This window comes from Colius striatus, chromosome 4, assembly GCF_028858725.1.
Source record: "Colius striatus isolate bColStr4 chromosome 4, bColStr4.1.hap1, whole genome shotgun sequence".
Taxonomy (NCBI): Eukaryota; Metazoa; Chordata; class Aves; order Coliiformes; family Coliidae; genus Colius; species Colius striatus.
In genome coordinates, this window is record NC_084762.1 from 6,650,936 (window position 1) to 6,678,296 (window position 27,361).

Sequence of the window (27,361 nt, forward strand, 5' to 3'; positions counted from 1 at the left end):
TCCCCTGTGCCATAAGATCCGGCGTGTGGCAGATCTTTCACATCTCTAATGTCACTTTTCCCACCTCATATCACATTAATTTGCTGTAAGGCAGAACAAAAAACTATTTCAGATCTGCTACTGGATTTATCTTTCATTTTTTTAGCATGCAAATTTGGTAGATAAATACATGGTGACCCCCTGCTTTTCAAACCCAACCTTCTGTCTCTCTCATTTGTCATTTGGCTGTGTTATGGTCTGCCAGCAGCTCTGCTGTAAGCTGTGTTGTTTCATGAAGAGCTCCTGTGGGGGGTCTTTCTTGGCAAACTCTTCCTAAAAGAGTATTTTCTGCAGTGTGCTGGCAGCTCTTGGCACAGGTTTGTCAGCTCACAGTGACTTGCAGTGCTGATACTTAATAGTCATCTCCTGTAGCTCAGCAGTGGCAGTAGCTGAGACGGGTAATGCCACCTCTGAGTTGCACCTTGCATGTTGGGTTTCTTCTGTTTGGCAAACTTGGAAGGACAATTTAATCAATATAAACCAGGGAAGGAGAAAAGGAGAGATCTGTCTTGGAGTTTGAAGGATGTTTTATCGACATAGGGATGTTTCAGGGAGAGAAATTAGAAGATAATAGATTCAACAGATGGATACTACTGAGCCTTCAGTGAATGAGGAGGAGAGGAAGAAGAAAGGAGTGACTGTCTCAGTTTTTGTCAGCTGTGCCAAGCAGGGAGAAGGATGTGAAGACGAGCATCTGTGACAGGCTGTAGGAAAATACACCATACCCCAGAGTCAGGATAATGCATGGAAGACCCTGAATCTCATAGGCATCAGGATGCAATGGTGTCTTCTACTCTCCTGGCTGCTTTACTTTGATCCATTCTCAGTCTTTCTCTCTTCTTTCTGCCCACCACCCACATTGCCCCTCCTGTTTAGTGCCTGCACAGCACCTAGGACAATGTGTCCTACTCCTCCTCATCCCATAGCATCAAACAAAACGCATCACTGTGGCCTTTGTCAACGGAGTTGTTGTACAGAGGGGTCCCTGCCCCATCTTTTCACATAGTTCCTCACCAGAGGACTTGGGGCTAATTGCTTTTACAAAATGAGACATCATTGCTAAAAAAAGTGTAGTCCTAGGTTTGTGGTTGTGGTTTTGTTGTTTCTGGGGGTTTTTAGTGGTGATACTCCAGGATCAAATGGGTAAAATATAGGAGGGAAGGAGTAGGAGCTCAGGTCAACCCCCACATCATTTAACCATAGGGATGCTCCCCAGGTCTGCACTGCCTTGGGGTCTGCTCTTAATAAGCGAGCCAGCGAGTGAGCGTAGTCCTGCGTGCGTTTGGGGAGAGCCGTCCCTGAGGAGGCAGCTGCGGTGGGGCGGGGGAAGACACCTTGAGGTGAGGGCAGCGAGGCGCGCTCCCGCCCCCCCGGGCCGGGCTGGGCGGTGCCGGGGACCGGCTGCAGGCGGAGGCCGAGATATTCCTGAATGAACGGCTCCCTTCTCACCCGCACCTCCTCCCGCCACTCGCCGGTGTCGCTTGGAGGCGCAGCCAGTTTCTATAGCGACGGCGCTGATCCGCGGCTCTTCCGAGTAGTAACAAAGCCGGCTGCCCGCCGCGGCTCCGGGTACGAGGCTCCCGCTCCCCAAGACACCCGCCCGCCTGGCAGCGCCCCAGACAGGTAACGGAGTAGGGGCTTCCCGGCGGCCGCCGCCTGCCCCTGCCGCGGCCGGGGCTCGCCGTGGGCGGGCTCGGGGGGAGCTCGGGGACGTGCGGCGGGTGACGGCCGCCGGAGAGGCTTCCCCGCGGGCCGGGCGGCGGCGGGCGTCGCCTGAGGGGCGGCGGCGCGGGGCTGCGGGAGAGAAGGAGACGCGCCCGTTCCTCCGTGGCGAGTGATGGAGAGCCGGGAGGGCTCCCGCGGGCGCGACCGTGGCGGCCCCTCTCCCGCTTCGCCTGGGTAGCGGCGGTTCGGCTCCCGGATCGCCGGCGCTGGCCGGGGTGGGCCCGGCAGGTCACCCCGCCTCACCTCTCCCGGCTGATGGGGAACGGGTACAAGCGGGCTGCAACCGGTGGGCTCGGCTTTCCCTCCTCAATTAAGATTTCCCTTGGTAATGATCGTTTTATTAACGTCGTTGTTTTAAAATGATGCTTTTCCCCACCTCCCGCCCCCACCCCGGAAATTTTTTGGGTTTCAAAGTTGAATTTGTTCATCTTTATAAAGTTGAATTAGGATGATAACTTTAAAACGCGTTACTTAGCTCAAAACGTGATTTCTAAAAGGGTTCATATCGAAGAGTAATCACGGAATTGCTGTGTGTTTTTTCTTAGGAGTAAGCTCACTAAAAGGTTTTACATTACGAGCTAAGGTAAGATGGTAGAGATGATAAACGTTTGCTTATCTCTACTGGAGGTACCAAGGTTAGCCAAGAATTAGCCGCCCTTAGGAGGGTGAATGGGAAGGTCATCTGCAGGACAGTTGCCTGAGCACTGTTTGTAGTGGCTGTATGAATAACCATGCCTTTCAGCAGAAGCTTAAAATTCAGAGCAATTTCACAATGATTACAGAACGGCTGACCTTGTATGATGAGGTCCTAAGGAGCTGACATTGTGGTTCGTTGTGGAGAGATTTAGGAAATAAACTAGTTGATGGGCCAAGGCAAAATTGTACTGTGATGAGTATCCAGCCAGCAGGGTGCTCTAGATGGGAATCTGCTTGGATGTGAACAAGAAAAAAAGAGGAGAGTGTGTCTGAGTGGACAGGAACTGAATTTTAAAATAATATGTAATCTAAACATCAGGCTACTTGAGATTTAAAACACTGTACATAGGTAGTAATCTTGATATTGAAACACAAAGGCTGAGTATTGACTGGAAGAAGTTTGACAGGTATATAAAAATAATGGCAAATACCATTTAAGTAAACAAAGTGAAAGTATTTCATAGGGTGGAAAGGGAAGATAGACCTTTCCTCAGCAATTGTGGATAAAAGTAGCATATAAAATGGAGACAGGCTTCTCTTGCAAGAGATGTGTAACTAAAGTTTTAAATGAGTTAAGGTTAAACATGAATATGAATTCTCAATATGAAATATAAATGAGTGATATCATTGCAATATAGGGTGGAAATCAGATGTAGTGTGTTAAAAACAACAACCTGTGGATTATTTTAACGTCGATTGCAGTGGTTTGCTCAGTGTTTGTGTTTGTTCTTTGCTTCTTTCAGAAGCATCTCAACAGTTTTGTTGAAAAAGTTATATAACCTTCAGAATGACCTCTGTTTTTCATGCAATGCTGAAAACCAAACCCTGGAGTTTCTTAAATGTGTAGAAATTGAGACCTTGGATTAGTTTAGCATGACGGGAAATGACATTTCAAGAGTGTACCCTGGGCTAACTGAAATTGAATGCACCTAGCAGGGTATAAAAAGGTTAGCTGTGTATAATAAAGACCTGGAGACTTCTGTTCCATTAGCTGCGTGGTAGAGAATGGGAAACATCTCATAACTTAATATAATTTTACCTTAAAAGCCAAAGGGATAGGCAAAATATTTGTGGTTACACTGCCATTTGACTTTTCAGTCCTGAAATTGATCCATGTAGAACAATTGTAAACTCCTCTTAATGACGTTCATTCCTCACTGCAGACCCATAAACCTTCAGTTTTCTCAGGTTTCCCTACAGCTATTCTCAAGTCCAGATTGTCACACCCCTTTCTTTCTACTAGGTTGATGTTCTTCCCAATAACTTGGGCAATTCCTAACTGAGGGAGGAAAGCTGAGAGATACAGTCCATCTCCATCCCTCCCCTACTTTCTGAACACTGCAGCACCAGCAATAGTAAACTTTCTAGATGCTGCTCTCAAAATACAAGACATATCTACAAAACACTTGTCAACTTGAGTCTTTCAGAGAACCATAACCTTGTTATACTTTGGCTAAATTTCTTGGAAATGTCAAGAGACATCAGGCAAACCCTTAATATGAATTTCAGGTCCCTGCTTAACACTTTGGAGATGCTCTCGGGTTCTCACAGTACCTGAACTAAACATAAATTGCTGGCTGTGTAATATAAACTGTGTAATAGGTTAAAAGCCACACATCTCCTACTTCTTGGTGTGTCTTTGCAAATGAATTTGATACATAAGGTATGTTTTCAGGAGGCCTAAGCACTCTATAGCTTAGCACAGCACTCTCACACTTGCAAACGATTTCTTTGTACCAGAAAGTCACACTTACCAAATGTTACACCATTCTAAGGCCCACAGTTGCCCAGACTGTATTACTGTGTGAACAGTGGTTTACTTTGGCTTGGAAGCGCCTCAGCACACAACGTGTGCAAAGGCCACAGGAGAATTTCCTGGGCTTTGCTCTCTGAGGATCCCTAGTACTCTTTAGCAACCTCTTTGGAAGGACAGAGATCACAGCCTCTAGACAGCAGGTGCTGTGTTTCCCTGTGTACTTGAAACTGCTGATGGCTACAGCAAACACACATATCCCTCCAGGAAATAAATCCCATTTAACAAGGAGTCATCAAACTTAGAATGTAGACAAACTAAATGTTAAACTCAGACCAATTCCAAGAGGAATACTGAGGAGCAGACTCCTGCAGTGGCCTTATATCCCTGTACAGCTTGCATAGCTTTAGAGGATGCTTTAAAGACGGGTTGAGAACAGGTTTCCTATAAACCTAGTCTCATAAAGGTGTGAAATGACAGTCTGAGAGACTGGGAACTTAGTGCTGGCACTGTTATGATCATGAGAAGCCCTTAGAGATGTGAGACTAGTGGGCTATTGTGTTCTTTTCTGGTGCTGCCTCAACTATTATATTGTTTTTTCCTCTGATAAACTTCATTGGCAACATCTGTGGCAGAGCTGGTGGTCAGGAAACCCAAACCTTTCAATAATAGTTTCAGGGCAGGTGGTGTTCCAGGCAGGGTAACTCATCCTGGCAGGCAACTCATGGCAAAGAAAGAAAACTACTGTTTCAGATGGTAGATGAATAGCCAGTCTGTAAATCACAGGCAGGTGATGTGCTGCTGTGGACAAAAGGGAAATATTCCCGTCTTGGTGACTCACAAGCAGTGGCCTGATCAGAGTCTGCTTGAAAAAATATCTGACCTTGAAGCTTCTCCTGTGGAACAGCTTTATGTAAAAGTATGTCTTTACCCCTGAGGAGCTTACCCTGCAGATGTTTACCAAGAACCTGCAGAAGCCATTTGCCTCCTAATACATGACAGGGGACCTGGAATATCTCCACAGTAGTATCCTGTGGTGGAAACAAAGCTGCTAAAACCTCAAGCTGATACTGGCTTTTGATTCTTTGAACAATTCCTACATCTAACTCTCAAAAAAGCTTGAAAAGGCTCACTAGTGCTTCTACCACTGTTGAAAAGATTTAGGTTATTTAACTAGAATTTTATAAGCACCTTAAGGAAAAATTTTAGGTCGTGTTTTAGTCTCCCCTTGTTCAGGTGGAGTGTTGTATAATGTGTGTAAGGAGGGCTTTTATCTTCCTGTATCCTTTTCAGTTCACTGAGTTGCATGCTGTTAAAGTGACAGCCAAATGAAAGTCAAAGAATGTTTGGTGCCTGGTTTAAATAGTTAATTGGAGGGAGCTGTGAGGCCACAAATTCAACAATGAGAATAAACCAGAGCATTTGCTAAATAACCATCAGCTATCCCACACACGCAATGAAGCTTCCTGTGGAAGAAAATGGTGTGCAATTATATGACTGAAACTGTACTGTAATACATATATTCAAGGGAAAGCTGATGTTTTGTCATGCTCTGGTGCTTGGTATTGCTCTCAGTACGTTACATTTTACTGTGTCCACTAAGTGAAGGAGTAGGTTTTGTACCTGATGCTTCTATTCCTGTAACCAAGTTGCCTCTCATTCTGATAAGCCAGCAGACTGGTTTTAAAGACGTCACTTAGAATCATAGAATGGTAGGGGTTGGAAGGGATCTTTAGAGATCATCTAGTCCAACCCCCCTGCAGAAGCAGGGTCACCTAGATCAGGTCACATAGGAACATGTCCAGGTGGGTCTTGAAGACCTCCAAGGAAGGAGACTGCACAACCCCTCTGGGCAGCCTGTGCCAGGGCTCCCTCACCTCAACAGTGAAATAGTTTTTTTCTTATGTTTAAATGGAGCTTTTGGTGTTCCAGCTTCATCCTATCACCCCTTGTCCTGTTACTATCTACTATAGAAAAATAGGGATGTCCCAACCTCCTGACACCCACCCTTTAGATATTTATAAATGTTAATAAGATCCCCTGCCTAGACTGAGCAATTAGCTAAGTGGTGAATATCTCACACTGAATATTTTGTTTTTTTGAGCTACTGAATATTCTGTTTTCATCTCACTGTTCTTGTGAGATACCATCCACTCATCCCTTTATAGAGTGAACATCAGAACTGTGCAAAATATCTTAGTTTAACCCAAAGCTTAAACGGTAACATCATTTAGAGGTACTAACCAGCTGTGTTTCCCTCCTCACTTCTCCCATGTTGCTAAATCCATGTTGATTAGATTACACATTCAGTGATTTGTTCCCCATGCCTTCTGTATGTCCCTGCTCATTGCAGGGGGGTGTGTACTAGGTGACCTGTAAAGATCTTTTCCCATCCAAACTCATGATTCTGTATTCTCTCAGATTCTTTTCCATTAGATAGTTCCCAGAGTCTGGTCTGATAATTTCAGACTCTTTATCTGTTTATATTCAGATGCATTTTGTTTGAATGAGTCTGGTTTGCCAAGTAATCCTGTCCTCTTAATTATTTACTTGTCTCTCACATTTTTGTGCAATCCATACTATTTATCAGAAGTTATTTTATATGTCTTTCAAGTCCACTGTTGAAAACACTTACTAGCCTTGTCTGCAGTCCCTCCTCTCCCTTAAAAGTAATAGTTCTATGTCTTTTCCTGCAGGTTTTAATGGAGGAAGGTCAGGGATTTTTTAATCTGCATGTTTCATTCACAGCATGAATACTTTTCTCTACAGAAATCTGAATCAATGACACTGAAGTTAGTTTTTAGTTGCATTGCTAAAGAGCAACGCTGATTTCTTTTGTTAATTCCTCGTTTTGTTTGTAACACTTGAACAAAGTTGTTAGGTGGAAATGCCCTCTGTATTTTTCAATATTCTGATGTATTTCTCCTTTCTTCTCTGCCATCTCCATAGCAGTCCTGAAGTTGTCTTATCCCACTATGGCTCTCTGAGATTAACTCCTTGATATTTGTGTTATTAAGTTCCAGGTCAACGCCTTGATTAACATTTGTTAAGTAAATGGAAATGAAATATGTTCTTACTAAACAGATCTATCTAAAAACACCAAAAGGGAGAGCACCTTCTTGACTGCATAGCTGATGTCATTCTTCATTTGGCCATTAGGAGGTTATTTTACACTTGAGAAGACAGGCATGGGTACCTGCTCATTTAAAGATCAGCTGACAACGAAACACTTCACTTGTTGTCCCCCCTGTCTTTTAAAAGCTAGGAAGAAGTATTTATCTGGGAAGAGAAAAACTGCCCAATTTACACTGTCAGTTTCTCTTAGCCTGAACTATGAACACCTTCATTGTAAAATAGCATGTTTTCTACAGGTCAAAGACAGGACAGAGAACATATCAATGATGAATCATCTGTTTTTGTTATCAGTCAGTCAGATACTTTGGTGATGGATGGATGAATGAATAGCTTGAGCCCAGAGCTGTGAGCCAGCTTGGCAGATATGCCCCTGGAAGCTCACCAAGATGCTTTTTCAAGCATCACCTCTATTTTATGTGTTATATTTTGCCAAATCATGTCCTAGAACGTAAAGAAAATTTTAACAACGATAGGATCACGCTCAAGCATACATTCTGTGAGACTTAAGCATGTACCTACTTGCACATGTATTTAAGTAGGGATCTGGAGAAGGATGCTTTCTTGGATGGGGAGATGGAGAAACAGCTCTTACAAGTCTTAGAGCAAGGCAGAGTTGAAAACTAATGGTGTGCAGTTGATGTAAAAGTGAAGTGACATTGCATATCCATGGATCTCAGAAAAATGGCAAATGAATTAAGTCCTCAGTAAATCTCATGTCATCTGTCTCTTAAGAATAAATGAAACTTTTCTTACGTGACTATTTTGCCATCTGAGCGGCAAGTAAGAGCCATTTACAACCCTGGAATGGAGAAACACCGAGTGCAGTGGTGTATCCCTACCTTTCCCTGGTATGGCTTGTCCCACTCTAGTGTGCTGTGCATATAGATCTGTCAACATTTGCATTATGAAGCTTTTTTTAAATGAATTTATTGTAACCTGGCCAAAATTTTTGCCTCATCATGAAGTGTTTTAGGGACTGAGGATAATTTTCAATGCCTTCATCAGTGTAAAGGTAAAACTTCATTAGTGCATGTTGACACAGTCTTGTTGAAATATGAATGATTGTCTTTGGGACAGTAACACAAGGAAAGAAACTTTCTGGGGTTCTTTTTAATGCAGTGGTGTTATTCTGGATAGAAATGGCTATGAATAAGTTGAACTTCATTCCCTGTTAAAAAGAAGTCAGCTGCCTATTTTACCATTTCAGTAAAATTATTCACAGAAAGAAATATCAGTTGTGCCACTCCTGTAATTTGTTTTCAGTTTTAATAACATTAATATGATGCTTGGCTCATTGTTTATCATGCATACAGATAGCTCACATAGTATGTGTGTGTATATTCAAAGTTCTGTAGGTCTTTTGAGAAGATAAGAGCTTTTCTGTGCTTATAGTCCACACACACACGTGCACACACATTTATATATGCTACCCTCTAGAGCTATAATACTTTTAATTATGCAAGTATACAGACATGGAATATTCCTATTTGCCAGACAGACCATGGGTATAAATTGACCTCACAGATAGAAGTGTGGAAATTGCTTACATACAGTGCTGTAAATTGCTGTCCAAACAACTTAATCCCTGTCATCTTTTGTTTGCCTGTTGCTCAAGAAAGAGAAACAGTTTCACACAGTAGGATAAGTAAAGAGCAGGACATAATCCTATACAGGTGTCCAAAACAGAAGCATCTATCCATGCAGCAAATGATCCCACTGCACATTTGGTCCCTCCTCCTTTTTATTGCTTCAGTCTGCACCACTTCCACTATCAGAGTGGTGTCTTCATGCTTATCACAGCTTTGTATTTTCATGTATGATGTTATCTGTGTGAGTACAGAAAAACCAACCTTATTGGAACACAAGTATTTTTTTAAATGGTCTTTCAAAGAGTTAGCCTAGATGTTTTATTTTACTGCTCACACAAGCAATGTCAACCAGAGAACTGATGAAGAGCAAAAAGATGCATGAAATAACACTATGACAAATAAAAACACCTGGGAAACAAAGGAAAAAAGACTCATCAGCACATGAGTGTATTGATAAGTAATGTTGGTATCATCCCACTGCTTCTGGCCCAGAGCTCTTTTGGTCATGTTTGGAGAGTTGCATTTGTCTTGATGTTTGGAGTATTGATGAGAGGCAGCTTCAATCAGCATTTTCTTCAATGTTTGAATGTGCAGAAAATGAAAATTCAAGTGTGTATGTATGTGTGGCAGTAATGCACATAACTGATGGTTACATTGGTTATTTGCAGTTAAAAAGTTATCAATGCCGTTGATGGGTGAGATGCAATACAGCCTTTGCTGTGCAGAATTTAGGGGCCAAACAGAAGTGCAGCAGATAGGGTATGTCAGAAAATTCCAGAGAAGGAGATGAATATGATTTGATGTTGATTTTGAGTGGAAATGGATTGGAATAGTTTGCTGGGTTTTGTGGGGGATTTTGTTTGTTTTGGTTCTTACAGTAGATACGGGTCTTTGGGGAAGCAGTATGAACTAGAATTGGGATTTCTGAACTGGCATATTGATGAGAATGAATTTCCATCCTAGCAGCATGCTTGTTTAAATACCTAACTTTGTCCTACCAGTACACACTCCAATGTTTAGATCAAATTTTCTAGACAATACACTGAAGGAGTGTAAAGTATCCAGGCAAAGTCTGAAAGACTCGTCGGAAAAAAACCAAACTGAACCCATTGCAAGATCGTGTTGTTCTGAGAGAAGAAACAAATCTTGGGAAAGCAACTTCATCAGCATTCATAGCACTGAGCAGTGGCACGGTTCCTGTGAAGCGTGCTCCAGCAATGACATCATTTGCCTCCCATGACATACTGGGCCACTCAGACTGGCACACAAATACTGAGCAGCTGCCCCGCACAAACCCAGTTGCGTATCTAGCAGAAGAAAGGCTCTAGTCAGAGATACCATTGGTTATTCGCCCATCTGTGAAAGAAATGCAGTGTGCCAGGCAGCAAACAGCAAGCATCATACATTCACTGATGAGTAGGGTTATAATGAGGAAACCACAGGGAATTATGTTGGCAGGAAATGGGCAAAGATTGAGTGTCTGTTCCCTTAAACCCACCATTTCCAGTGAGGACACTGACAAAGCTCATTTCCTGCCTCCAGATCCAGATGGCCATCAAACTTTTTTGCCCTCAGTTTTTCCTTTCACATAAGCAAAGGATTACCCTGCCACTGATATACCAGAGGTGGTCCTTGATCTGCTGGAGGTCTGAGAGGATGGACACTGAAGCTGTGTATCTCTGCTCTGCCAGCTGGAAAGACTGAGGTTAAGAGTTGTGGCCGCCGCGTTCCCACAGACAGCTTTTAGGCTCTGAGGTATGACAGGAAAGATACGTGCAGGTCACACCACGTTTAGGATTTCTCTTCATTACATTTGGAACCAAAAAAAGGCTGTTGTTAAGGAATAGAAGAGTACAGGGACATCTTTGATCCCCTGCCTAGACTGAGCGAATTAGCTAAGTGGTGAATATCTCACATCGTGCAATCATTATTGTTCATCATTGTGACAGGCCGGAAAGAGCAAACATAATAATTAATATGAGGCATTGTGAGGAGGGCATTGTGTCCCAGCTTTAAATTGTTTAAACAAAGCTTCTCTTTTATTTAAATAACTCCCTGATAATTCTGTTAAATCTTTCTTTTCTTCAGTCTTGAATCAGCCTTTAAATAGAGAGATCTTGTGTCCTCTGGCTGAATCGAGCTTAAAGGCGGGAATGTCTGTTTGTGTGTATGTCTCTGTGTGTTGCTCCTTTATTCATCAGTATCCCTTTAGAGTACTGATTATAGAGCACAGCTGTGACTGAATATTATTCTTGAAACATCAGGTAAAATTACCTAGCTAAATATTGTTGTGCACATGTGCTGCTGGTAGCTGAAAGCATTAATTTATCACCATAAGTGAAATATATGGAGACACTTTTCTTCTGCGTTTTCAGAGATGCGATGTTTTATTCCAGTCACTAGCAACAGTATTCTACCTGATGTGGCTTCTTTTATTGAGGAGATAGTAGTGCTCATTTTCAATGTGAAAATTGCCATTTCAGCTTTTATTCTGAAATATCACTTATCTCTGTTTTCCACAAGATACAGTGCTGTATTCAGAAGCATGGAAAGTGTAATGGGTGAGGCAACACATTCCCTCTTCTAACTCATCCTGAAAAATGCTGTTTGTTAGACCTGCTTTTGAAAATCAGAATCATGAAAATCATAACACATTACAAAGGAAATGGACATGAGTGGTTAAATTTTCAGATAGAAATACACACATATAATATTTATATTTGTTTGACAGTGCAGTTCATGCAGGGTTTGAGTAAAAGCAATCAATGGCTGGTTTTGTTTGTATGTTTCTTTTAATGATCATTCACAGTGGTACAAATATATAATCAATAGAAGCCCAGGGATGAAGACAGGCACATGGAAATGGTGTTAAGTGCTTTTGCTGAAACTGAGGATGCTCAGCCTCATGTTAGAGAGGAATTTGCCATCATCATGGATGACACCACCTCCAAGCTATGAGCCAGGTGGCAGCTCCACATAGGTAAGGGGTGAAATGTCACCTGCTAAACAGACTCAGGGAGAATTTAGTGACTCTTATAGTATAGTCAACATTTCCAAGCAGGTATGTGCCTAGTTAGGGATTATGGAAGCCGAGAGAGTATTAAGGTAGCTTTGTTTCTCCAGAGCAGCACTGTGATCTGAACCGGCCGCAGGTGGTAGCTGTCGATGCCTGTCAAACCTCTTATATACTGTATTCAATTTATTATGTGTTATGTGGCTCTAAAGACTACCTTCAGCATTTTCAGAGCATAAAAGTTAGTTTCATATTCCTGAGAGGGAATCTGGCACTTGAAATAATTCCATTCAGTGGATCTTTTTGATCAGAAGGGTGTAAACCTCTGAACTTCAGGGAGGTGGGACTGCAGTACCATCTCAGTTGTTGACTGAGACAGGATCAATCACAAAGAGGACTATGTATCCACTTAAAAACATTGCAGTGGCCAGGTTGAACTCCCCAGTTTGCAGACCTCATCATGTCATGTTCTTCACAGTGCTGAGCAGACTGCACGAGGCTGGAGCCACAAATAATCTGTCACCTGTATTGCAATGTTGCTGTACCTCTGGAATGAAGGCATGATATCCAAAATCGTGCACATCTGTCAGCTCTGCCTCAGACCAGGAGCTGTGCTTGTTAGTTTGCTTGTGAGAAAATACCATGTCTTAAAAAACATGGAAGGATCTGCTGTGAACCTCATCATCCACTCCTTGTCCAGCCTTTACCCTTAATAGAATCTCCTATTAAAAGAACCAAGTCATTTGTCACATTGATGGTCTTACAACTCGAGGAGTAAGTGTTGTGAATGCATCTCTTTCCTGCATCACTCTTCTCCCTCCCTACTCTCTTGTGTTGTTTTTTGTCTATTTGTTTGGATTTTCTTGGTGTGGGGTTTTTTGTTTGTTTTTTAAAATGTCTACAAACACTTAGGATTAGTGTGGGTGCTCTTGATACTGACAGACTTTGCTCATACAACAGGAGAAATCAGTTTCCTCATGTATCTTGCTTTGTCTGGCTCTTTAACATTTCACTGTAGCTATTTTACTGGTATTTCCAGTATCCAGATGAATTTCACATTTTGTTCCTACATCCTCTCCTGCTTTATCATTCTGTTACTATTTATCACGTTCATTCCCATCAGCATGGTGGGCAACAGAAGCCATATCTCATTTCTCCATTTCTTTCCACATTGAGATTAGTACCAAATTTCCCCATCATCTATTTATATAATACACAAATTTTTCCTCACCTTCCATCACTGCCTATGCCTTAATATTTTCTTACTTTGATTCCTGTAACTTGTAACCTTCTCTATCTTAGCTGACCTGACACTTCCATTGCTTCCCTTCCCTTTATCCAAACCCCTTGTATCTATTTTGGCCATCTTCCTAAACCATGTAATTCTGCATCTTTGAAACTCCCTGCACATTCACCTTGTGTCAACTCAAACTTGGTTTTATGACACTCAAACCTTTTCCCCCTGTACATGCTTTCTGCTGTATTCCTTAGCATGCCAATTTAAAACCTGTTTTTTTCCAAAAGTGTCTTCACTTGCAACATCCACTCTAAACATAAAACTCTTTCAGGTTCATCATGCCGCTGTCCTCTCTTTCCTTTGATTCTAAACTCTCTTCTGAAAGGATCCCAAGACTCTGAAATAGCAATGCTGTAAATTCTATTCAGTGCTCAGTTACACCCCTGCAACATCAGTAACTCAGTGGAATTGAGCTCAGTGGCTTTGCACAGGTATAAAGAGCATTTACTGCAGAGTGCTTAGAAAAGATAGTGGGCATTTACTTTGAAGGTCCTTTTTGGTTCTATTTAGATCTAGTGCTTAATGTTGTTACTAAGGTGTCACTGCAAGATGTCTTACAGTCTTTAAAGACAATTACAGTGCCTAGTGCCATAGTTTCCTTTTCTGAGTAGCTGAGTTAAACTCTTAGTGGATGAAATGGTTAAATATTTAGCTATTGATTGTGAGAGGGACCTGAAGTTCTTTCAGAACCACTGGTGTAATATGGCAGGGGTTCCACCTGGTGTGCTCACAGTGAGACACATCTGAGGCTGTAATGTCTCATTTGGACACGATACCAAGTCTGTGTGAGTGTATCAAATACTTCATTCACATAATGTTTGATCGGTGAGTCCTTCAGACTTGATATCCTGCCAGTGGGGCTGCCACAATTTGTGTATTCATAAACACTGCCCTTGAGATCTTGTCTGCTGCTTTCTGCACAGCCCAGTGTATTAAAGGAAGTTTATCTTGTTCAGTAGGGAACAGTATCCTGCAGTTTTTATGAATTACTAGATGCCATCATAGTTCTTTACTGATGATGTTCCCTGGTTGCAATTATGTATTATGAAGCACAGTTGTTTCCAAGGTTTAATAACTTGGCAATTAAAATTAGGGTTTTACTTCAATAACAAAGCCAAGGAGAAATTAATGGTTGATTGTGTCAGTCTCCTAGTCAATTCAATCTGACTTTTGCCTTAGCTGGGATTACAGATTTAGGAGCTGAATAAATAAGGCAGGGCCAAATATTAGAAACATCACAAATCGGACCAATAAAAGCATATGGGATTCTTCAGGTGCTTAATTCTGCCAGCTTTCTCCCTGTTACCCCAAGAAACAAGATTTTTTTCTGGAGGAAGGCCTGCATGTATGTCCTAAGAAAATATTTGCATCCAAGATTTAATTTCTGATGTCATTTTCGAAGTTAATCTCAGTGAGAAGATTTGATGAATGAATCCCTTAAGTTTTTCTTAACACATTTTTACAACTAGAGGCTACTGTAAGGAAAACAACAGGATGAAGAAATATTTTTTCCCCAAACAAAGAGCTTTTTAAAGAGAAAAGCCAATGAGATTTGTTCACATTATATTTGCAAGCATTGCATCTCGTTTGGTTGAGTCTCTCTTGATTTACTCAAGAGGATCTAGTTTACAGTATCTTTGTCTAATGAATTATCAATGCACCCTGTTGCCATTTTGCTAATCAAAAGGCTTTTAACCACTCTGGCCTGAAAGTAAATTATTTTTATTGCTGTACCATACCACTTGCATCACTGCAAATGCTGTAAATGCTGTAAATGCCTTTTATTGATGCATTTGAGTGGGATCATTGAAAGCTAGAGTTGACAGCATGATATTCTATCACCTTTTGCTGTAGAAATGGAATGCTTGTTAATAAGACAAAAATGCCAGTAGGACTGCCTGAAGTAAGTCAGAATTTTCAGTGTGAATCAAAAGAATTTCTCCAGGAGGTAGGCATGTCATGGCAGCCCATTCCCAGCTACTCTCATTCAATCCAGTGGAACCACAACGATAGCTCTCATTTATCTGAGTGCATGCACTGCAATTGTTCTTAGAAATCTTAGATGTAGAATTTTTTTGTGTGTTTGTTTAAAGCCATAACTGTTAGCAGCACGTTCAACTAATCTGTGACCTGCAAGCTTCTGTTTGAATTCTGTGCTTAGAGTTTGGTCATTGGACTTGGTCTGGTACGTGAAGCTGTGGTTGTGGCTGCATGGGGGGCTTTTTGCAGCAGTCATTTGGTCTAGTGAATCCACAACATGAAATTCACTACCATCAATCCACCTTTATCTAATGATCCTTCCATGTAACAGTGTTCTGTGAAGGCCCTTCAGAAGGCACTTGTATGGAGGAACACAGATGTGATTTGCATAAAGTTTTGAGTAAGTGGAGATGAAAGTCTCTGTTTTCTGTGGCTTACTGATCCTCTGGGATACCTGGTTCAAATTAAGACATAGCTAAATTTGAGAATGAAAGGTAAAACTTTTCCTGCCTTCTAGAATATCTCATATCACGTTTCAAAATGCAGCCTTCTGTAGCTTAACATCCTACAGTGACTGGTTACAGATAGGCAAGATAGCAGCACAGGTTGTAGACAAACCACAACGTATTAGCACAGGATAATGAGGGCTGAAATGATTTCTAAGCTTGGCTGAATGTCCTACAAACAAGATGAACTAAGCTCATCCAGAACTACATGTTGTTATAGATAGGTTGCTTCCAGTACCAGATCTGTCTCAGTTGTATCAACACTGCACTGCAGTTTAAAGTGTAGATCTACTCGCTGTTGCAAAATACATCCACCACAACCAACGGGAAATGCACTCCAGAGTGCACATGTTCAGGTTATACTTTCTGAGCGAGCCCTCCAGAAGCAGAGAAGAACAAATATGAGCCCAGAAGTCCTCAAGGAATACTGTAATCATTTGACTCTGGAGAGGACATTAGAAGTGATTTTCATTCAATTTCACAGAGAGCTCCTTCTGTCAAGAAGCCAAGCTCAAGGAAAAAGGTACATTTTAATTTGCTGCAAATGACGTGATCTGTGTTTGTGGAGATGCGAGAAAGTCAGATTCACAGTGGATAGATGCTCTGCTGCCTTTTGCACTGATTATTAGTGCAATATTTGTAACTTTATAAACTGTGGTCTGGTAGGCTGACAAATAGTAGTATGCTGCACTGGTGCTTGAAGCATGGAGCTTGGAAAAGTAATAGCATAAATGAAAACTAATGCTCCTTAGCTTCCAAAGAAATACTACATTTCTATAGGGGTTTTGTTTGGAGATCATCATCTCTTTGTAAATTGTATGCATTCAGCACACTGGAAATGGAAACATAATGAAATGTGTTATCCCCTAATGTCTAGTAAATAAGGTCATTTATGCATCTTTCTAGTATCCCTTTTTCGCAAACAGACTTCAGTAGTAGAACATTCACAAGTCTCCTGTTCACTTTTGTAAAAGCAAAGCAGATGAGATTCATCATATTTTAAAGAAAACAGTAATTTAAAACATCTTGTATTTTAAGATGCTCTTGGTTGTGTTTCTTTTCTATCAAATCTTCTCTTGGTTAGTAGAAGGTAAGAAATGTTTTTCATTTCCTGCTTTATTCCATGAGCCTCAGCCAAGCTGCTCATTTGTGGTAACTGTATAGAAAACCTGATATCCTTGGGAATACCCACTGAAAAGCTGCTGTGTTGGTGTTGGGATTTGTATTACATTAAGTGAAATTCAGAACTTAGGCATTTATATTATGATAAGTGAAATTCAGAACTTGTTAATGTTCCGTGTTTTTCTAGCCTTGTACTGTGTGTTGCAAAACACTACATTCCTCATTCATTATTACCAGTTAAGAAAATACCAATACCCAGTCTCAGTTGCCTATTTACTTTACTTAGGGTTAAATTGGTAAGTGTAATGACTCTCTGTGGACCAAATTGGTTTTTAAACCTTTAGAATTTCATTTAGTGCTCTTTCTGTCTGTTTTGTGGTGGTTGTTTTTTCCTTTCTTTGTTAATATTTAATATACAAAGTGTGTTTCTGAATATTACCTTGATTACTTCCAAAACTACTGAAGCAATGCTTTCCTCTCCTGGATTTTGTATTTTAAATAAGCTCAACTGGCACACTTCAAACATTTTGATTTAGTTCAACTTTTTAACTGTGGTTGAAAAATCAAAATGCTGTAGCTCTGCTCAAAGCAAATCTGGAAAGTCCAGGTTCTTCTTGTCTCAAAACAGAGTTTAAATAACTCTTGCTGAAACACATTTTCCAATTGCTTTTCAGACACGTGTTGATCGGATTTAGACTTGATTGTCTAGCTGCCACTATGGCTGTGTATTTCTATCACAGACATGTGTGAGGAAGATACACTGCATTCTTAACTGGATTTTGAGACACTATAGACAAATTGTCTGCTTCTCTCTGATACTCTTATCCACTCCAAAGGGCACTCCAGACCTGAACGTGCTTCCAGAGGTAGCAAAAGTCTTAGAGCAACCCCTGGTTGACCAAGTGCCTTCAGAAATAGCCAGAGGATACAATATTTCGTAGATTCACAGAATGGTTTGGGTTGGAAAGGACCCTAAAGGTCACCTTGTTCCAGCCCCCTGCCTTGGGCAGCGACACCTTCCACCAGACCAGGTTGCTCAAAGCCTCATCCAACGTGTTCTTGGACACTGCCAAGGATGGGGCAGCCACAGCCTCTCTGGGCAGCTTGTGCCAGGGCCTCACCGTGCTCCCAGGGAAGAACTTATTACTCATGTGTAATCTAAAACTCCTCCCTTTCAATTTAAAACCATTAGCACTTGTCCTACCACTTCTGGCCCTTGTAAAAAGTCCCTCTCCATTTTTTCTTGTCAGCCCCTTTAGGGACTGAGAGGCTGCTCTAAGGTCTCCCTGGAGTCTTCTCTTCTCCAGGCTGAGCAGCCCAATCTCTCTCAGCCTGTCTTAATAGAAGAGGTGCTCCAGCCCTCTGATCATCTTTGTGGCCTCCCCTGGACTCCCTCCAACAGCTCCATGTCCTTCTTATGCTGAGGCCTCAGAGTTGGACACAGGTGAGGTCCATGAGAGCAGAGCAAAGGGGCAGAATCTAGTCATGCTTCAATTTTTTGACTGGATGATGTAGTCCAGATTAATTTTCTGTAATTTTGGGTTAACTCCCAGATTCTATAACATAGAAACATATGTCCAGACAAAAAGAATTCTGTCATATTTTGGGGATCTTGCATTTTGTGTGTGTGTCACTTAAATATCTTCCAGTAGAACAGTAATCTTTCTTAAAGAAAGTGATTTACTTTTATTTCTCAACTTATTTTCATTACTTACATGCAGGCATACAATAGTGAGTAAAACAAAGAGGTAAACTTCTATGGTGCTTATGTATTCTGAAACCTAATACAAGATCATATTGGCTTTTAATAATGCCTAAACTAAAGAGAAGTGCATGACATATTTGTAGGTAGTACAATTAAATATGTATGCCTATATTAAGAAATACTGTGAAGCTTTTTATTTATTTATCATTTTGCATCTCTTTTTGAGTCACATTCTAGAATCAATGTCCTACAGTCTGTTCGGTTCTCAGAAGAGCTTCTAAAGAACACAAACACTAAAGCAGAGAAACAGAAATCTTATTTGAGAAAGCTGCCCAAACCCCAGCCCTGCTACCAAAGAGAATGTCTGGCCTTTCCTTTAAATAATAGTAAAGTGATGACTTCTGTTGTCAAATATATTCATATTGGAGTAGATAATTCCTTGGTTTCAGAGTCGTAAAGGAAAAACCATCAGAAGTGAGAAAACACTAAGAGAAAATGCTAAAACAGCCCAAGTAAGGCTGTGAAACAATTAAAGATCATGTTTAAAGGGTCAGATTGTTTAATTAGCATATTTCTAAACTAAAGTGTTATTTGCAGCCATATCTTTTGACTATCAAGTTATAATAGTCAGTTAAAATCAAGACACCTATGAAGAGATCAGATCCTTTGTCCGTTTTATTCTTCAAACAGCTACAAAGCAACCCACAACTGTGTGGCATATTAAGTAGTCATTCAGCATATTGCTGTATAAATAACTCATGAATTATATATGAGGGAGAAATCCTCCTTCAGAAATACTGGAAGAGATTTTTCTTGTGCTTTTAAGTTTAAGTAATACAACTTTTTCCTTTTTCCCCCACATCACAGTCAGTTTTAAGATTCACACTGTAGTAGCCTCTAGCTAGAAAGAAAGTCGTAGAGGATAACAATGTTCCAGTAAGGCACTCACTGTTTATTCATACATTTCTCCACTAGTACCTGACACATTGAGTTATTTGAATAAGGAAAAAAAGTGTTGTAAATGATACTCCAGAGGAAATGGGGTCTGGTGGTACTGAATGTGCACATGCAAAGGATGTAGAAAGTACCCGAAGAGCCAGTGTCACAATATTGAATGAAGTGAACGCTGTGTTAGATGAAAATATCCCTGCCTACTTACCAGAGGATGAAATAATAAAAACACCCTCACAACTGTAACTGTTTCTGTGGGGTTTTTTAACTTAATTTTTAATAGAAAATGGTACGTTAATATTGCATGACTCCCCACACTAAATGATCAGAGACCCACCAATTCTGCTCCAAATGTGACAAGCCACGATTTTCTCTTTTGTATTTTGGTGATATTACTGTAGAGGAATGAGACAGATCAGGCAAGGACTGTACTCCAGCAATAACTTCTGATAAAACTACTTGTATTTTACATGAGTCCTTTGCAAAGCAGACAATAATGCACAAATGTTTGCTGTGTGTATTGTAGGGTTTCTCTTTCATGCCTACTCATCTGAGAAATAATCTCATTACTTATCCCGGTGGAAACGATGTTGTTGTGAAAAGAACTGAGGCATTTTTGGGAGCAGTTTATACAGCTGACCATGAACAGAGCATGGATCAGCACACCACATTTTGTAACTCTTGTGCAAAGTCTCACGTTGATTAGTGTTGACAAGGAAATGCCCATTGTTAAAACCCATCTGATGTTAGCAGAACTGTGGCATGAAGCAGGTTGGACATGTGATAGCTGCTGGCACTTTGAACAGAGTCTGTTCAAATGTCAGATGAGTAAGGCAGTTTGGGGTGGGTTGGTTTTGGGTTTTTTTTTTTCTCATTGTGTTTAGCTCAAGCTGGAAAAATCTGGTGTGATGGTCATTCGTGCTGAGTCAGAACTCAGCCAAGCTGCTAGAGTGTGAATGCAGAGGTCCACAGGAGATGGTTGCTTGCTGATCTGTGCTGGAGAAGAGACTTTTTGTTTCAAAACGTTGAATTCATCAAAGAGCTTCTTTAAGATTTATCAAGGAAAGCACTTCAATATGTTTTTAAACATATCTTATCTCTTAGCTTGCTTTGCTTTTGGGTGGAGAGGTTTTTTTGGGTGAATTGTTACCATTTGTGACTGTATGGTGTTTAGGAAGAGATAGCACTTCACAGTGTTTAGTGCATAATATTGAAAAAGGCTTAAAAACAACAACAGATCTGTAAAGATAACTCTGGATTATTTTACAGACATAAATTTAGTAAATGGGATTTACCCAATATATTTCTCTAAGCAGAAATCTTAACATATGGATATTTCCATCCAAAGAAATAGGATTACTTCCTCTCTTTCAGACAACAGATTGAAAAGCCTCCCAGCTGTATTCCTCCTCTTCTAATTTTGTTTCCCTCCTTTCCACCAGTTTTTGCCTGTGTGAGAAGAACAGGCATTGCTTGTGTTTCCTGCAAGTGAACCTTTGCGAGAAGTTATTTTTCTTGGAATGTAAGTTTCTCTGTATTTATTTTTCTCTTTATATTGGGTTGGGAGTTTTTTTTCCTCCTTTTATTCCCTAAATACACTGCTTGCATTTAGAGGAAACTTTAAAGGCCTTTGAAAATATGGCATGTTGGGTGACTCCATGGATGATGTGTTGTGGAAGTTAATTGCTGACCTCATGTAGTTGTTTTAGGTTGTATATGCAATATTGGCGAATTCCCTTTAGAGGAAAGAAGTGTGAGAGAGATCTGATAAAAAGTTGGTTTGGTAAACTGGACAAGGATGATCTTTTGTTAGGAAACTGGTACTTTTATCCCTATTTACTTTGTTCCATCAGCATGACTGAACTCCAGTATTGAAAGTTTCACATACAACTGATTGCTTCTTGCCTCTCATAAGAACACTTTGCCTAATGCAGTGTTTGACAGATGAGTGCAAAGAGGGGCCATAATGTGTTGCACAACCCATTCACTTTCTGTTGGAAAGTTACTATGTATTGCATAATAGATAGAAGAATGACAAGTTCTGCAATTGGGTTGTGTTGATCCCATCAGATAGATTCCACAGAAGATAGAATAACAGAAAGTGTCCAGGCTTTCTTGTAAAAAGGAAATCACATATTGAATGGAAGAATTACTGTCTAGGAGAGATGTTTAGCTGCATAACTGTGTCAGCCTGGTTCCTTATTCAGTAAGGGACAAAGCTTCTCAAACAGGCCACATAAAGTGAGTTCAGGATACTGAAACATAAAATCATAGAACGATTTAGGTTGGAAGGAATCTCCAGTGAAAGTCCAGGCCCCTTTGCTCAAAGAAAGGCCACATTCCAAGGTAGAGTGGCTTGACCAGGGTTGAATCCAGTCAAGTTTTCAGTATCTGTAAGGTTAACTTAATTTCTACCTCTCTCACAATCTGTTCCTGTATTTGAACACCTTGCAAAGTTTTTTCTCCTAATATACCTAGTTGCAATTTCCCTGGTTACAGCTTGTGTCTGTTGGTATCAAACAAGCAGCTGAGACACCTCTAGCTAAAAATAAGAAAGCTCAAGTAGAAAGCTGGACATAAGTAGTAGTTTAAATTCATGAAAAAAACAACCAGAATTAGTAAAAATAAAAACAATGCTGAAAAAATTGATATGGGACTTCACTTTGACCCCAAGTCAATATCAATGTTGTACTTGAAGAGGTTAGGCTCATCAGAGGATTTGCCCTCAGGAGTATTTGCTTGACTGCTCTCTGGATGTCAAGGTCATAAAGAACAGATTGCAGCCCAATGTTTTAAAAAGCCCAAACATTAAGGGACACACCCTCTCATGGCATCATAAAAAAGTGACTCAGAAAGAAGAGGTAGACAAAAAGCAAACACACAAACACAATCCCTTTTTTTTTTCTGTGTAGTATTGCAGCTTCTTTTGCTTTCCACACACAGAAAGTATGTGAATTCCCTCCTCTTAGGTGAGTGACCAGGATTCAAAGGGGCAGCAGTTAATGTATTCCCTACTTTAATTCCTTATTCTGACAGCTTCCATTAAGTACCCACCTGGGAGACGTGCAAAAGACAAGCTAGAAAGTCTTTGATGTGGAGTAGAGGTTGCTTGAAGGAGTAGCTGGCCAAGAAATGCCTCATTTTCTCAAGAAACAAAGCTAATTTGAAGTCATATTTCTTTAAAATGCTCAGTTTCCTTATATTTGTAATGTCTTTGGAGAACTTTTTAGTATATGTGGTGTCTAAAATAGCAGGGCAGCATTAATTGAGCTCAAAAAGGTGTCAGTTCTCAGCACAGAATAAATAAGCAGGAAAATGGGTATTGAAATACAGAGAATTCCCTAAGAAATCAGGAAAGCAAAAAAGACAGAAGGAGCATCTAAAACCACCTTAGGACTGAGAAGGTAAAAAATGTATGAATAGCATTAATAGGAATTAGGGATTAAATTTTAATTCTTAAAGAAAAAGGCTGTATAAATGAAGAACAGTAGTAGGCAGTAATCACACTAGAACACATAAAGAGAAACCCAACATCTAAACTTAGCCAAAGGAAAAAGTAATCAACAATGGTTTATTACTGCTGGATGTGTTTTGAAGAGAATCTGTGAAGAGAGATGACAAAAGTAGCTCTGTCTTGGACAGTACATTAAGAAGTTTGGAAAGAATTTGTAGGATAGCTCCTGACAGAAATGACAGCGGAGGATCATTGTGTTCTGGAAATGAAGCTAATGGTCTCAGTTTAGCAACTGGGATGTAGCTTGTCCCAGGGACTTGTTACTCCTTGTCTGAATGCTAAATTTGGCCACTTAAAGATTCCTTTTAAGTGAAGAATGAGGAAAACACTTTCAGTTTGAAAACTGATTCAAGCACTGTGAGGGTGAGGGAGCAGTGGAACAGCCTGCCCAGGTAGGGTATGGAGTCTTCTTCCGTGGAGTTCTTCAAGACCCGCCTGGACATGTTCCTATGCGACCTGATCTAGGTGAACCTGCTTCTGCAGGGGGGTTGGACTGGATGATCTCTAAAGATTCCTTCCAACGCTACCATTCCATGATTTTATGATTCAGTGATCCATGTCTGACTAGAACTGGTTGGAAAGTGAGCTGGTTTTTGTTAAAACCTACTCATTAGAAAGGTAAACACTAAACCACAAAGCTTTTTCTAGGTGGGAGAGTTTTCAGAGAAAGGTCACATTTTTCCATGAGAAGCAGATCCATTTTCTGGAGGATCCACTAATGTTAACTCTGGATTAACCAAAATTAATGAGAAATCTAGTTTTGTGTCATAGGATGACATTTGCCAGCCTTAACTGTGAAGCATGAACATATTAGTAATCCAAATTCACCTCAGGTGCAGGTAATGATGATACTCAAGATAGAAAAGTTCAAAACCATGTTTTGTGGTAGCATCTCAGGACATTTATATATGCCTAAAAGCCACCTAGAAGATGATATTTAGAATGAAATTAAAAGAGTAGTAGAAATTAATAAGGAAGCACACGGTGTAATGAAGGACAGAGGATGGGTTATAAGATCTGTAAAAGATGGGCTTTTTGTCTCTCATGTTTATCTATTTCTGACAATTATGGATTGACCTTCTTGTGTTTGTCTTGCCAAACAGAACACACCACAAATATAGTTGCAGTACAAATAATAAAAACAACAGTAAGGCAGAGATGAAAACAGTACAGGAGTAAGGCAGAAAAAGAAAGAAGCTGGGAGAGGGCAGGAAAGAACTGAACAAAACGGAGTGAGGGGTGGGCCATGTCTGTTATAAGATCTTTGGGTTTTTTCTTCATGATGTTGTCACGGCTTTTTTCATTACTGCATTGTCTGAAGTGTAACATCTGTGCTTGGAAATCCAGGAGGTAAGTTTTAGAATTTTTGTTGCTTATAGAAACTACATCCTACAAAAAGTCAAGATAAAGAATGGCAAAGCCTTAAAAGGCAGTGAGAACAAGAGGCCCTTGAGAGATACTTTACTGTATTGATGGTTGGTAAGTCAAGTGTACTTACACAAGGAGCATGTTGCTTAAAAGAGAGAACTTTCTGCCTATATTGAGCTGGGCCATGTTTTTTGTACTCTGTGCTTGGTATTTATTGATAATGCAAGAGGCACCTGGACACAAATGCCAACCCCCATCATTTGACTGTGGCAAGTTTGACTCTAGCAGAGAAGGGATAAGTTTGAAAGCCTGTAAAATGTAGGGTCAGACTCATCTCTATGAGCACAGTACATAGTCCTGGTTAATGTTTTCTTTATAACACCTGAACTTTTTCTTGAAGTCATCAGAATGGATGCTCACAAAAGATGTCAATACAATCATATGTCAATAAAATATTACCATACCTTTTTTCTCTACTCACCTGTCAGTGTTCACTGTTCTTTAGAAACTGAGTTATCTTCAGTACTGCTGCCCCTCTGCCAATCTGTTTGAAATTGGAGAGCAGGTTCACAAGTTACTGAGAAAGACAAAAAGCTGCAGGGGTCAGGTCTCATTTCCTTGGGAACACAGAGTTTAAACAAACGGTCACTGATCAGTGATTAGATTGCAGCTTCTGCTGAGAACTTGATGGGATGAGCCAGTCAGTTACGAGTCTAAAACAAATGTGTGCAGTGTGATACTAAGTTTTATCAGCGTGACTGCTCTATATGCCACAGAAAAAACCCAAACTCTACCTTAGGGGTATCTTTAGCAAATGAAGCAAGGCTTGTCAAAAGTGGAATTTGCATATTTCTCCTGCTTCTTTTCTTCCACAACAAATCCCCATCATCTCTTTCAGATGGATGCCTGTCTCAGAGTTAGACATGCAGTGCATAATCCCTAGCAGAAGCTGAACATGGATGGTGCCCACTGCTGCTTTCTCACGACGACGTCTCCAACTTTCCTGTTTGAGATGGGTAATATGATCATAAGGAAAAAGTTCTAAAGTAAGCCCAAGTGACCTCTTTATCCCTTGGCTTCTCTCTCCTCAAGTCTAAAAACCATCAGAAGAAATGACCAGTCAACTACCGGAGGAGTCTGTGGAGACTCAGAGCTCAGATGAGCTTGAGTGCAAGATCTGTTACAACCGCTATAACCTGCGACAGAGAAAACCCAAAGTGCTGGAGTGTTGTCACAGAGTATGTGCCAAATGCCTTTGCAAGATCATAGACTTTGGTGATTCCCCTCAAGGAGTCATAGTATGCCCATTTTGCAGGTTTGAAACGTGCCTGCCAGACGATGAGGTTAGTAGTCTTCCTGATGACAACAACATCCTTCTGAATTTAGCTTGCGGGGGAAAGGGAAGGAAGTGCCTACCGGACAACCCAACAGAACTGTTGCTGACTCCCAAAAGGTTGGCGTCTCTGGTTAGCCCTTCTCACACCTCTTCTAATTGCCTGGTTATAACAATCATGGAAGTACAAAGAGAAAGTCCTCAGACTCTGAACTCGACCCCCGTGGTGGAATTTTACAGGCCTACGAGTTTTGACTCTGTTGCAACTGTTTCCCACAACTGGACAGTGTGGAACTGCACATCTCTGCTCTTCCAGACTTCAATTCGGGTGCTAGTGTGGTTGCTAGGGTTGCTGTACTTCAGTTCCTTGCCTTTAGGGATTTATTTACTGGTATCTAAGAAAGTCACCCTTGGGGTTGTCTTTGTCAGCCTTGTTCCTTCGAGCCTTGTTATCCTCATGGTTTATGGCTTTTGCCAGTGTGTTTGCCACGAAGTTCTAGACTGCATGTCATCTTGACAACAAACACAGTAAAATAAGATGTATTGCCACGTGTGTAGCATAGTTGATTTATCCCATCTTTGTGTTCTTATTTATTCTTATTGTTGTCCATCCCACTAAATGGAAGCAGTGGCCTTAGTTATCAGTCCTTTTTTTTCTACTTGATTTGCCTTTTTTTTAAAGCTGAGTAATGGAAGTACAACCTACATGCTGATTTTAAAAGGATGAGCTATAGAAAGGAATAAAGCAAGATTGCCAAGCGTGGTGCCTGCTGTTGCTGACACTCTTCAAAAGAGTAGCCCTTTCCTTTCTTTCCATTGGCTTGATCGTGTCAGTCAAGGCTGCAGGATCCACCCTAGAAAAAATTAGTATGACAGCTACCTTTCCAGGTCAAAGTACAGCATCTCTTCATCCAAATCTGTTACTTGTCATTCCTTATCATTTATAGCTAGCAAAACTACATCACTTTGTAGGTAATACAAGACAATCTCCTGTTGCTTTTTCGGTTCTCGTTATGGCAAAACCATTTGTGGGAGGCCGATGGTTGCAGACTTTTGCATTCTGTGACATGAGGAATCTTTTTTTTCACCATGCTAAAAACATATCTCTAAAACACTTTCCCCAGACAGAAGCCCACTTATCATGTAGTTGTGGCTCCCTCTGAGATATTCCAGGGACCCAGCCACATGTTTGCTCTTCTCTAGGTGTAATCAGTTCAGTGTACATACACCTTAGGCTTCCCTTTGAGGGTTCAGAGCTCTACAGGCTTCTCTAGCTCTGTTCTGCTCACTCTTCTGCCCCAACATTTCCACCAGCACACCACATTTCTAACCCATTAGTCCTCCTAACGGATTGCCTGACCATGCACAGAATTTGGCCTGTGTGACTTTAGCTGCCAAGATACACTTTTCTTCCCAGACATTAGGAAATGGGCCTTCAATCGCCAATACTCACTTCAGAAGATATCTGAAACGCTTAATTGAGGTTTGAGTTTGTTTTTCTGAGTTCACAGAATGAACATTGTGTCCCATGACTTTGGGAAGGTCTCAACTTAACATATAGTCCTTAAAAATGTTTAGCACCCTGGACTCCCTCCGTCACCATTGTGAGCTGATAGTGCTCTAGATGTGGCAATT

At 40.8% G+C, this 27,361-nt stretch overlaps 1 protein-coding gene across 1 annotated transcript; it reads left to right on the forward strand.

The window, feature by feature from the left end:
- The first annotated feature begins 20,970 nt into the window (after window positions 1-20,970).
- Window positions 20,971-26,243, forward strand: RNF182 (ring finger protein 182). Its single transcript, XM_010206247.2, has 2 exons — window positions 20,971-21,033; window positions 25,292-26,243. The coding sequence occupies exon 2, from the start codon at window positions 25,506-25,508 to the stop codon at window positions 26,241-26,243; it is 738 nt and encodes a 245-aa protein (XP_010204549.1). The 5' UTR covers window positions 20,971-21,033; window positions 25,292-25,505.
- The last annotated feature ends 1,118 nt before the right edge of the window (window positions 26,244-27,361 follow it).

Excerpts from the sequence above, each read along its gene's own strand:
- RNF182 (XM_010206247.2), top strand. The coding sequence starts at position 25,506 with ATGACCAGTCAACTACCGGAGGAGTCTGTGGAGACTCAGAGCTCAGAT.